At 44.1% G+C, this 12231-nt stretch overlaps 1 protein-coding gene across 2 annotated transcripts in view; it reads right to left on the bottom strand.

The window, feature by feature from the left end:
* Positions 1-12231, bottom strand: part of STX18 (syntaxin 18) — a 141801-nt gene that overhangs the window by 32425 nt on the left and 97145 nt on the right. For both annotated transcript variants that reach the window (XM_075858031.1, XM_075858023.1), the window contains exons 5-7: positions 11850-11916; positions 2405-2523; positions 1366-1454 (exon numbers count right to left, since the gene is read on the bottom strand). In XM_075858031.1, coding sequence (XP_075714146.1) covers positions 1366-1454; positions 2405-2523; positions 11850-11916 — 275 coding nt within the window. The remainder of the gene's footprint in view (positions 1-1365; positions 1455-2404; positions 2524-11849; positions 11917-12231) is intronic.

Raw genomic sequence — 12231 nt, 5'->3', positions numbered from 1 at the left:
AGTTAGTCCTGGAAAACCCCTTTAACCATTATGTAAAAAGGAGACCTATCAGAAAAAAAAAAAAAGCTCTTCGGTATAAATAACAAAATGTCAAAAACGGTTTTCAATACAGTATCTTCTCTGCGGAGATATAATTACTCTAAGAAACAGGCCCAAATTAAGGCTGCATTTTTTTTTTTTAAGGCTGCATTGCTGAGAGATACGGGTGACATTTCCTGTGATGTCAGTCAGGTGCAGTGATGTCATAGAGACCTTGTGTGGATTGCAATCACCGAATACAATAATATCCATTTCCGACCTGGCAGGAATATTGGCAGTGCGATTTGTATATGAGCAAGCATTACCGTAAATGTACTTGGTGATTTCGATAGACAATTTTGATAAATAAGGGCCAAATTTATTAACAGGAAAACTGGCCTTGGTGCCCATAGCAACCAATCAGAAGTCAATAGGAGTACAGTATCGGGATTTGGAACAAACTTCAAGCGATCATTTTATCGTATAATTAAACATACATCCTACAACAGAAATAATTGGCAATATATCATTGAATGGAACAAACACAAAATAGATAGATAGATAGATAGATAGGAGATAGATAGATATGAGATAGATAGATAGATAGATATGAGATAGATAGATAGATAGATATGAGATAGATAGATAGATATGAGATAGATAGATAGATAGATATGAGATAGATAGATAGATAGATAGATATGAGATAGATAGATAGATATGAGATAGATAGATAGATATGAGATAGATAGATAGATATGAGATAGATAGATAGATATGAGATAGATAGATAGATATGAGATAGATAGATAGATATGAGATAGATAGATAGATATGAGATAGATAGATAGATATGAGATAGATAGATATGAGATAGATAGATAGATATGAGATAGATAGATAGATATGAGATAGATAGATAGATATGAGATAGATAGATAGATATGAGATAGATAGATAGATAGATAGATAGATAGATAGATAGATAGATAGATAGATAGATAATGAGATATATATGAGATAGATAGATAGATAGATAATGAGATATATATGAGATAGATAGATAGATAATGAGATATATATGAGATAGATAGATAGATAGATAATGAGATATATATGAGATAGATAGATAGATAGATAGATAGATAGATAGATAGATAGATAGATAGATATGAAATAGATAGATAGATAGATAGATAATGAGATATATATGAGATAGATAGATAGATAGATAATGAGATATATATGAGATAGATAGATAGATAGATAGATAATGAGATATATATGAGATAGATAGATGTTTGACCATATGCAAATTCAAGCAGATAAATTGAAAATATATCTTACCATTTGAACCTCCTCTGGGGATAACTCATCTTCCCCCCGACCATCATCCCAAAAAGCAGACGTGTTGGTTGTATCAGCCGCTGTCCGGTCTGTAACATTGTAAATACAGAGAGATCATCATCATATTGGGCCTTCTGTATCAGAACATTAGCAGAGCCTAATTTGTCCACTAACAGATTCCTTTTTTGCAATGTGACAACACCCGGCCTAAAGTTACATAATGCGGAAGGTTTACCTGGAGTTAATACATTGCGATGTAATGATGAGGTGTAACAACTGACAAACTCAGCTCTGCTACACCTGTGCTAACGGGTGGGACGCCTACATAAATACTGGTGTTTGCATAAATGTCCTTATAAAGGAAACATTTACTTCAAAATGATAGACTGGAAATTCTGCCGTTGTCATTTCGCCAGGTAAGATTGTGAATGAAATGCCGTCCTGCGCATCAGTATCTAAGGGAATAACGCAGTGATGATCATGTTCAGGAGGTCATACACTGATATCTCCCAAACATGAACAGTCAATGAGACGTGTGCCCCTCCATATGAAAAGAGCAATTCCAAAATCTCCTCGTGGAAAAATCGAGCAAAACGAACACTAATGTCCTTACATGAGGCGTTTTGTTGCCGACTGGACCAAGAATCAGTTTGTGTGGCTGCTAGATTCACAAAGCTAATAAACTTCTTGATGCCTGCAGCAACCACTAGGTGGAGCTCAAGAGCTCACCAAAAACAGAATATTAATATCAATGGGAGATATATAAATAGGTCTTCAGTAAGCTCCCCCTAGTGGTAGCTGTAGGCAGACAAAATTTTAGCATTTAACCCAATGGCTATGTGGAGGGAAGCATGGGATCTGATAAGAAAAACATAGCTCTGACCACTATGATATATTATATTGACCGGTATGATATATTATGAAAATGATCAGTGCAAAATGTACACTTGAATGTAACTCTGTCACCCACCCCCCCCTCACTACCGCCATATAAATGAGTAAATGATACTGTCAGATAGGAGCACATGTACAGTCTCACCAGTGCTTTCTTCGCCAGCTGACTTTACTTCTTCCTTTGCCACGTGATTTGTAAGCGTGATGGTCTCCGCAGAGCGAGAGGTCTTTGTTTGGCGTATTTGTTCTGGTTCTAACCGGGATCTACTCCAACAAAGACAAACACATGGTATTCACTGAAATAGCGCAATAGAGGTAATAAATGACGGCACTATTTCCCTGTAGTGAGTAAAACTTTGTAAAAAAAATAATTATGCCGACAAGGTAATTTCCTATTACAGAGCTGTGTTACCTGTATATAAGACCATGGAGTCTAAAATTCTCAGGTTTTATGATACATAGGGCAAAAACTCCAGATTTTACCTGCCTGCAGCCACCACTAGAGGGAGCTTTTTGCACAAAATATATACACTTAACTCATTGAATAATAAAACAGTATACAATATGCATATCTGAGGAGTGTTCCAGTAAGTTTTGCTATAGCTAGTGACGTATTTTCCACAATAGCAATTCATTTATGGTTGGGAAATATATTCTTACATTTTTACACTTCATTTTCTTGGGCGACCGATGGAGCAAATGTCCATTTTAGCAACATACATATAACAATAATGTCATCAACTGGATCGTTCCCTATTATTACTATTTGTATAAAAAGGGGCCTGGTTGTGTTTTCAAGCACATAATAAGCACATAGCCAACAGGTGAGAGCGGTAACTCCCAAATGATGGGACCACAAGATTCCTTATTAACGGTATTGTACAAAATTAAAAAACATGGCTGTTTTTTTGTTCTAAAAACAGCACCACACTTGTCTACAGGTTGTGTGTGGTATTGCAGCTCAGCCCCATTCACTTCAAAGAAGCTAAGCCATGGTTTCCTAATCATGTAAAAACTCTTCAAAGAAATTCATGTCTCTTTAAGGGTATGTTCATACAGGGCGGATACGCTGCGTAAGAAGTAAACAGCCCTGGACGCTGCAGAGAATTCCGGATGAAAATCCGCACAATATTGTAGTGCAGTTTTTTTGGCCCGGGATGTCCTCGACAGAATACAGTACAAAAGTCCATACTTACCCGTAGCCATGGCGACATCCCTCTGGCGTCCTGCAGCCCGGCCTCCTGGGATGACGTTTCATCCCATGTGACCGCTGCAGCCTGTGATTGGCTGCAGAAGTCACATGGGATGAAACGTCATCCTTGGAGGCCTGGGCTGGACGCAGGAGCATAGAGATCTGGGTAAGTATGAGATTACCGCAGGTCAAATGATGAAAGGTTTTTCGGCGGGTTTTTGCGTAGCGTGTGGATGAGATTTGTTGAAATCTCATACACTTTGCGGCTACTTTATTATGATGCGGATTTTCCGCAATAAAATCCGATGTGGAAAACCCACAGTATTTATGCTATGTGTGAACCCGGCCTAAATGTAATTTTTATCCATTTATCAATGTTTATTAATGTAAGGACCAACGGATGCTGGATTAGGCCCGTGCACACAACCAGCATTTTTTATCCGTAACTATGGATGAAATTGCAGACTCATTCATTTCTACAGGCCACGGACATCTTTCCGTATATTTACGGATGTGTGTCCGGGCTGTAGAAATGACACACAAAATAGAGAATATGTCCCATTCATGTCCGCAATTGTGGTACAGAAACACCCATAGACGTCTATGGACGCTTCCGCAATTGCGAACGGCTACGGATGTGTATCCGTAGCCGTCGGATCCGTATTTGCGGACAGTAAAAACCCTTACGGTCATGTGCGTGAGGCCTTTGAGGAATATAAGGTGGTTGTCATAAATCCTTTGACAATCGAATCCATGCATTTTGTATACGAGTCTGTAAAGTGCGGAGTATTACTTGCTGCCCAGCACGAATAACCTAAAATAATGAGCCATATTAAGCACAACATAATATAATTTTGTGAGGTTATTACACGTGTAAAAAGGGGATAAACATTATGCACATGCATTTATTTTTTAATTATCAGGCAGGTTGGCAGACAATGAAAGATTTACATTACCGCATTTATTTCGCTTTGGAATATATTGGACTTCACCATTAAATTGCACGTTCCTATTGTTATTATCTCATTTATGGAACAGAATAGTTTTTAATTGAAAAGGAACAAACCGCCTGTGATGCCCCAGTACAAAAGAAAATCTATTACCGGGATAAAAGCCTTTCTAATTATCACATTAAGTCTTCGCTTATACCCTATGGGAAAATGGCAAAACGCGTATTTCAATGTTCTGCCGAGGGAATCTTTTTGATGTTGAATATCGTCCATTAATAAAAATAATATCTTTTTATGTTTTATTTTACACGGTCATGGTCTGGTAAGCGTATTGAAGCGAGGAGGGATAATGGGCTTACTTCATTCCATCTGAAAAATTATAAGAACTTATTAATAGCCGTAAAATTCTACATCAGAGGGTTATAAGCTTGTGGTCGGGGTCCCCTGGAGGTACATGCCATGTCTCTAGGGGGGCACGCACACTGTCCTCATGATGAGCCTTTAATGCGCAGTATATGATCATAGCTTTTGGGGTACTTTGACGTTATTTATTTGAGTAGAGGGGTACTTGGCAAAACATTTTTATGAAGCACGGATCTAGACTAGAGAGTCTTTGCTATCGAAATGAAGATGTCTAAAAGGTGGCTCATAGGTTCGGGAGATAATCTAGGTCTACATTTCCAAGGTTTGTTAGGCTTAGACTGCGGCTCCACAAGTCTCACTGCAATAAAGGGTTTTCCCACCACAAGAAATGATGGCATATTTGTGAAGACCTTCAGAATGATGGCTGTGGAGGACCTGTCCTGTATTACACAGACAACCTACTGATATAAATGGGCATTGTGAAGTGTTGAAGGGGTTATCCAGGACTTTTTAAATTTGGCAGCAGAGCGGGGCTTAGCCATGGCGGAGTGAAGACGTGCTTTGGGGGAGCTCCGTGCGGCTGTGGAGTAACAGGCAGTTAGATCCCGTCTTGTACCGGCAGGAGATGCCCGGAAAGCGTCGGGGACTAGGCTCTACACCCTCCCGCTCCTTATCTCGCTCTCAGACGCGCAGCGCCAGCATGGAGCGCTATTTTCCGGCGTCGCAAGCTGTTCCGACGCCTCCAAGTGTCATGGCGGACTCTGCTCAGCAGCCTGCCACGAGGAGACCAGACGACACACTGAGCATGCCAGCAGGCTCCTACACGCTTGGACACACGACCGCACCACAGAATGGAGTCACTACTCTTGAGGTACCGCCTGTGTCCCCTGCCCTTTCCCTGTCTGTGCGATCGTCAGCTACTGTGCCCCTGCCAAATATTTCAGAGGATCTGCCATTGCAGCCGTCCCTGCATGCGGACTTACATTTACTTAGGGCACTGATTCAGGCTCTCCCCACCAGACAGGATTTAGATACCCTGGTCACTAGGATGGAGCAATCCCACCAACAAGACATTGCTGCTTTAAAACAAGAAGTGGACAGGGTGGACACTAGGATTAATACCACTGATCACACGGTTTCTATTGATAGCAGAGTGCTAGCTCTGGAGCAGGCGGCCATTTCTAACAGAACACACATGCAGTCCCTAGCACTCCAGTTGGATGATCAGGAAAACAGGGGCCGTAGAAACAATGTTCGCCTGAAAGGCCTCCCAGATCTGGGCCTCAGAGATGATCTCTCGACCAGGATTACCGCCATCTTTAATACGGTCACCAATAGACCTCTAGACGCTACATTCTTACTGGACCGTGTTCAAAGAGTCTCCCGACCCGGCCCGCACGACCCATCAAGCCCCCGGGACGTCCTATGCCGCCTACATTACTATTCTGACAAGGAGTTAATTGCCAGAGGAGCATGGTCACATGGACCGGTATCTGTTGATGGCTGCAGGGTTTCGGTCTATCCGGATGTCTCCCCTCGTACACTCTACATGAGACGTCTCCTACACCCATTACTGGAAAAGATTAAAGCGACAGGAGCCACCTATAGATGGGGACACCCGTTCCACGTGGTCGTCAGGAAAGACGCATCTACTTTTCTCCTACGCCATTTCTCGGATCTGGATGCCCTATTCAGTTTCCTACAGATTGAGCCGTTTCCGATAATGGATTGGTTGGCATTGGACCGGCCTGAACCACCTCAGCATCGGCGCAATAGGCGCCCTAGCCTACCTCTCATCAGGCCTCTGCACCGAGAGTCACCGAGGTCTCAACCGGACCTGTCGATGCTGCTACCTCCGGAGGCCTGAACTGGATTGCCTTCTGGAGACTACATCTTGACCACGTGGCAACGCATTGACTGCACCTAGTATCTTTATGTCTCCTATAGTGCCTAGTGGTTCTTTTTCTCTGTTACAGGTGCCTTCTACAACCACTCCAAAGAGTGGGTCTTTGTTTTTCAGCGGAACTTTGAGAGCTGCCTTGCTACTTCTACATCGGATCGCTGAGACTCCCATGGGATACATGATGCAGCAGTCGATTCCATAGCTACCCTCAGAAATGTAGATATACGCAGGCTTACATTTTACCCTTCCTTTGCTCCTTGTTGTCGTTCTCCCCCCCCCCTCATTTTCATCATGTCTTTTTGCATAGTATGTTCATGATCCCCTTCCCCCTTCCTTTCCCTACCCTCCCTCTCCCTCCCGCTCTCCTACTGGTGATCTGTCGGGGTGTGGCGCAGTGGAATGGATCTTGTCAGCGTTACTTCACCAGTCTCCACTACTGTATATCAGGCTGTTCTAATGTATTTTTTAGGGCTGAATTAATTTCCTGTTAACTAATAGGATATAAGATTGGCTCACGGGTACACTAATGGGGTAATGGATGTATATGCCTCTACCTGCTTTCTCAGCCTTCTTCCGCCTCTCCCATGCCATTTCCCTCCTCCCCCGACTGACATCTAATTGTTCCTCTTTTCCTCCCCCTCTTTACCTTTTAAAGGATCTATTAGCTTTACTGTCCTCCTCTTAGGCAACGGTAGCTGCTGGATATCACACTTGCACGATAACATTGCTTTGGTATTCTCTGTGTTCATTTACTAATGTTCTCGGGAAGAGGGTATCTTGTTATTGTTCATATGGCACTGCTTGCAGAGCCAGAGTCTATAAAGTGTTGTTGCCTCCCTTACTCATCTCTCGGTGGGTACCGGACGAGTTTGAATTTTTTATGTTATTGTGCTGCTTGCCGCATGGGGCTCCCCCCCCCTCCGTTCCTTTGGTTCTCCCTATCCCCGTTCTGTTACTAACTTTTTCTCCACAGGTTTCAACACCGCTAAGGAGTCGGCCTTTGGGCCCCTTTTCTGTCTACTTCTCCTCCCCCCCCTTGGTCTTTCGCTTCTATCTTCTTTGCCCTCTCTCCCCTCCCCTCTCCCCGCCGGGGACATGGCACGTCAATCCCAGACAGAACTGCGGATAGGCTCTCTGAATGTCAAGGGTCTGCATGGACTTGGGAAACGATCCATTCTGTTTAACTTGTTGAAGGGCAGACACTTACACGTCGCTTTTCTTCAGGAAACGCACCCGAGTGAGCAGAAACCCTTCAAGATGACTAATCTATGGTTTTCTCACGCTTATCATAGTTTTTCCCCTGACCCGAAATCCAGGGGGACGAGTATCCTTCTTTCCCGCTCTTTACCGTGGGAATTCCTGGATTCTCGCAGTGATGTGATGGGGCGAATGCTCTTAGTCAAGGGGAACATAGACTCCCAGATCTTCACCTTTGCGTCCTTCCACACTCTCAGCTGCGCCGTATTAAACGCGCGCTTCACGAACATAACTTTGTGGATACGTGGCGCTTATTACACCCAGCAGACAAAGACTTCTCCTTTTACTCACTTGTCCATGATGTCTACTCCAGACTTGACTTGTTCTTTGTCAAACACCGGTCTCTTCCAACCATACAGGCGGCCGACATTGACTCAATCTCTTTCTCTGATCATGCCCTTGTCACACTGTCTTTGCAAACTCCTATACTGCATCAATCCCAATGGAAACTTAATCCCTCGCTTCTCCAGGATTCCCTGGTCTCTTCTGATATGACACGCACGCTCGACGACTACTTCAACACTAATACCTCCTCAGATACGAATCCACGGGTACTATGGGAGGCCAACAAATGTGTTGTACGGGGTACTTTCATTAAGTATGGGTACGTGTGAATGGCATCCTCTCTGAAGAATTCAACATCCATAACGGGACCCGCCAGGGTTGCCCCTTATCCCCCTTGATTTTTATCCGGACTTTGGAACCATTCCTACGGCATATCAGAGCGAACCCGGACATTAAGGGCCTAGAAGTGGGAGCTCGGGTTGACAAGGTTGCAGCGTACGCAGATGACATGTTTTTCCTGACCAACCCGACCATCTCCCTCCCGAATCTGATGCAGGAGTTTCGTCGCTTTTCCAGTTTATCCAATTTTAAAATAAACTTTTCCAAATCCGAGGCCATGAATGTCTCCATCCCCTCCTCCCTTCTACGCACATTGGAACAATCCTTTAGCTTTAAATGGAACTCGGGGGCACTCAAGTACTTGGGAGTACACATCCTGGCGGACCTTAAGGAGTTTTTTAACTTGAACTTCCCGGTGTTTCTTACCGAAGTGAAAGCGGATTGTGCCAGATGGATGGGGGGCACATTTACGTGGATGGCTCGCTGCACTATTTTTAAGATGAATATTCTTCCTCGACTACTTTACTTATTCCAAGCTCTGCCTATAGCAATTCCATCCTCGTTCTTCAAAGCAGTCAACTCTATACAAATTTCCTTTGTCTGGAATGGTAAGCCTCCATGCCTTAGTCGAGCGCTCGTGTCGGTCACGGGAGACGGGGGGACTGGCACTTCCTGACATCCGATCGTACTACATAGCAACTCATCTAGCGCGAGTAGTGGATTGGTGTAGACACGCCCCTTCCAAGTCATGGGTGGGTCTTGAGTAAAGCTTCACGGAGGCCCCTCTTGAGGTGGTTCCGTGGTTGCAACGCGGACTTCTTAAATCCCTTCACCAACATCCCACTATCAGCCCCACATTGCGATGTTGTTCTCTTCATAAGGTCCGAACAAGCCTATTGCCTATCTGCTCCCCCATGTCTCCGATCCTGGGGAACCCTGCTTTCCCATCCGGGTTGACAGATTCAGTCTTCCGGGCCTGGTATATTTAGGGCAGCACTTCCTTAAGAACTCGGAATGGCTCTCCCTGTCGGAGTTGTCGCAACTGCCGGAACCCCAACCTCTGGGCCATTGGCGCATATTTCAGCTCCGCCATTTCTTCTCCTCATTATCGTCTCTGGCTTTATTCCAAGAGTCCAGATCCCCGTTGGAAGAGATGAGTGTTGGCTCCGGAACAGCTCGTCACACACTGTCCACGATCTACCATCTCCTTCTAAACCCGCCGGATCTTCCCCCGCCAGGTTACATCTCTGAGTGGGAAGCGGACTTGGGCATCAACTTCACCGAAAGTCAACGTTCTCGCACCCTTACCTTGGCTCATAAAACCTCGATCAGCTCGCATTACCAAGAAGCCAGTTTTAAATTGCTCTCGCGATGGTATAGGACCCCGGTCCGCCTACATCGTATTTTCCCGACCGTTTAACCTCTCTGCTGGAGATGCGGGCGGGACGATGGTACCCTCCTTCACACCTTTTGGTCTTGTCCGCTACTCGCAGAATTCTGGGACGGAGTGAAGAGAGTGATCTCCGAAGTAACAGACACCAGTTCTCTTCCTCCTCCATCACTGTGACATCCCAACAAATATCTACAAACGCTCTCTGCTTCACTTTTTAGTGATAGCCGCTAGACATTGCATTCCACTGAGATGGAAAAACGCCTCCCCACCTACTCTGTCCCTCTGGGTCTCGAAGGTCAACGATCTAATGCACATGGAGTACCTGACCTCAAGCATTCAGGACACCCACGCTAGGTTTTGCCTCACGTGGTCCCCTTGGATAGTGTTCCAGGACACTGACTCCTATAAAGACATTCTTGGTGGGTTGGAAGTGGGTTGATAACCCTCAATGGTTTCTCCTTGGTGGTGCTGGATCTCCTCGGTGGGGAGTGTTGCCCCCTCCTCCTCCCTTTTCATTCATCTTCCTTTATCTTGCATAGTCTCTCTTTTTCCTTTCACACATAGGGGAATGTTAATCAGCACACGTGGGAGATGACATATGTGGCTCTACCTCCAGAGAGGTTCTCAATATGTGGCTCAATGTTATGCATCTTCATTTTTGGTTATGTGTTTCATCTTCCCATTTGTACTTGCTGTATTCTTGTTTTTTAGATTATGTAAAAATATGGTTGTCGGCCATGAAAAGAAAGAATTTCCCAAAAAAAAAAAAAATAATTTGGCAGCAGAGCAGAGGATGGCATAACATAAAAAACCTGTTAAGTGCCCCCTGCTCCAGCAATGAGGTCCTGTTTTTCACAGCTCCGGTCCTAAAAGCTCCTGCAGCAATCACGTGATACTGAAGCCTAATCGCTGGCCTCAGTGGTGATGCTGCCATCAATGGCGGCAGATAACGTGACCTCAGTGCTGGAGCGGGGGCGGTTGAGGGGGTGAGTATCGGCCATTTTTTAAAGTTATTCCATCCCCAGCCCTGCGACTGATATTAAAAAATCATGGATAAACCCTTTTTTTTCCTGTGGTGGCGCTGCAGGGAAATTGAACACTAACGGTTAGGTTTCCCCACAGATTACAACGGATCTCTGGAGGTCCCGAGCAAAACAGTCACTGTGATTGGCTTACCGTCAAAGGACTATCCTAACAAGGAGGGATAGTCTAATGTGGAGAACCCAAGATCACGTAGCTTGCACTCAATTTCAACCCAACAACATTCTCAAGTTTTCCATAGAATGTGTCAAAGTTCTTGACGTTAAAAATAATAAAAAAGTTTGAAATTTGTGTACTATATCAAGGTATGATGGGCGTGACGTTCAGAATGAAAAAATCAGTATCTAGCTAACTTGATCGTTTTAATATCTTTATGATTTAAAGGGGTATTCCGGACATTCAAATGTGTCACCTCTCCAAGGTATAGGTGATAAAAGGTTAGATTAGCAGAGGTCCAACCGCTAGGAGTCGTTTGGAGAGGTGGCGGAGTATGCCCGTGGTCGCTCCATTTAACTATATGGGAAGCATGCAAACAGTCAGGTATTCTCACTCATATGCACGTTTGGCCACAGCTGCATAAAGCTTCTTCCTACTACGGCATTCTTGGTGGCAAGAAATTAAGGATAGGGGTCCCTTGTTCTAGCAATAGGTGGAAGTCCACCCCGAACGAATATTCTGTGCATAGATGATTAATGTTAATGGATGCAATACCCCTTTAACATGGTATCGCTTACTATGCTGTCGGCTATAGCAATGAGTAGAACGGCTCTTCAAGCCTATGCATACTGTCAGCGGTGCTTGAGATAAAGTTCTGGAGTCCACAGACAAAGTTCATACATACATAAAAATGTCTGACTCGATACTCACAATCTTTTCTTGTCAACCACGCGTTTCACTCGGATGGCTCGTTGCTCGGAGTACAGTTTACAAACTCCTGCACAGAAACATGAAACAGCAATTACAGGATCATGATCTAAAGTTTAGAAAGGAACTACAAATGTACAGATATTTATCCCCTATATACAAGGGCATCTGTAAGTACCCACGAAAGGAGTCCCAAGTTGCTGAATGGCTGAAATAGATCACCTGACCTGCTCGCTAATTACACACAAAAAAAAAAAAAAAGTAATTGAGCGGGTAATGTGATCGCTCTCAGATAATCAAATCCACTCGAACAGAACTACTGGCGTAACTTATAGATACCCGAAAATAGAGACATTTGTCTGGTGACTGATCAAAACTTGACCTA

Source organism: Rhinoderma darwinii, chromosome 1, assembly GCF_050947455.1.
Source record: "Rhinoderma darwinii isolate aRhiDar2 chromosome 1, aRhiDar2.hap1, whole genome shotgun sequence".
In the NCBI taxonomy this organism is placed as follows: Eukaryota; Metazoa; Chordata; class Amphibia; order Anura; family Rhinodermatidae; genus Rhinoderma; species Rhinoderma darwinii.
This window is presented reverse-complemented; position numbering and strand designations above follow the sequence as displayed.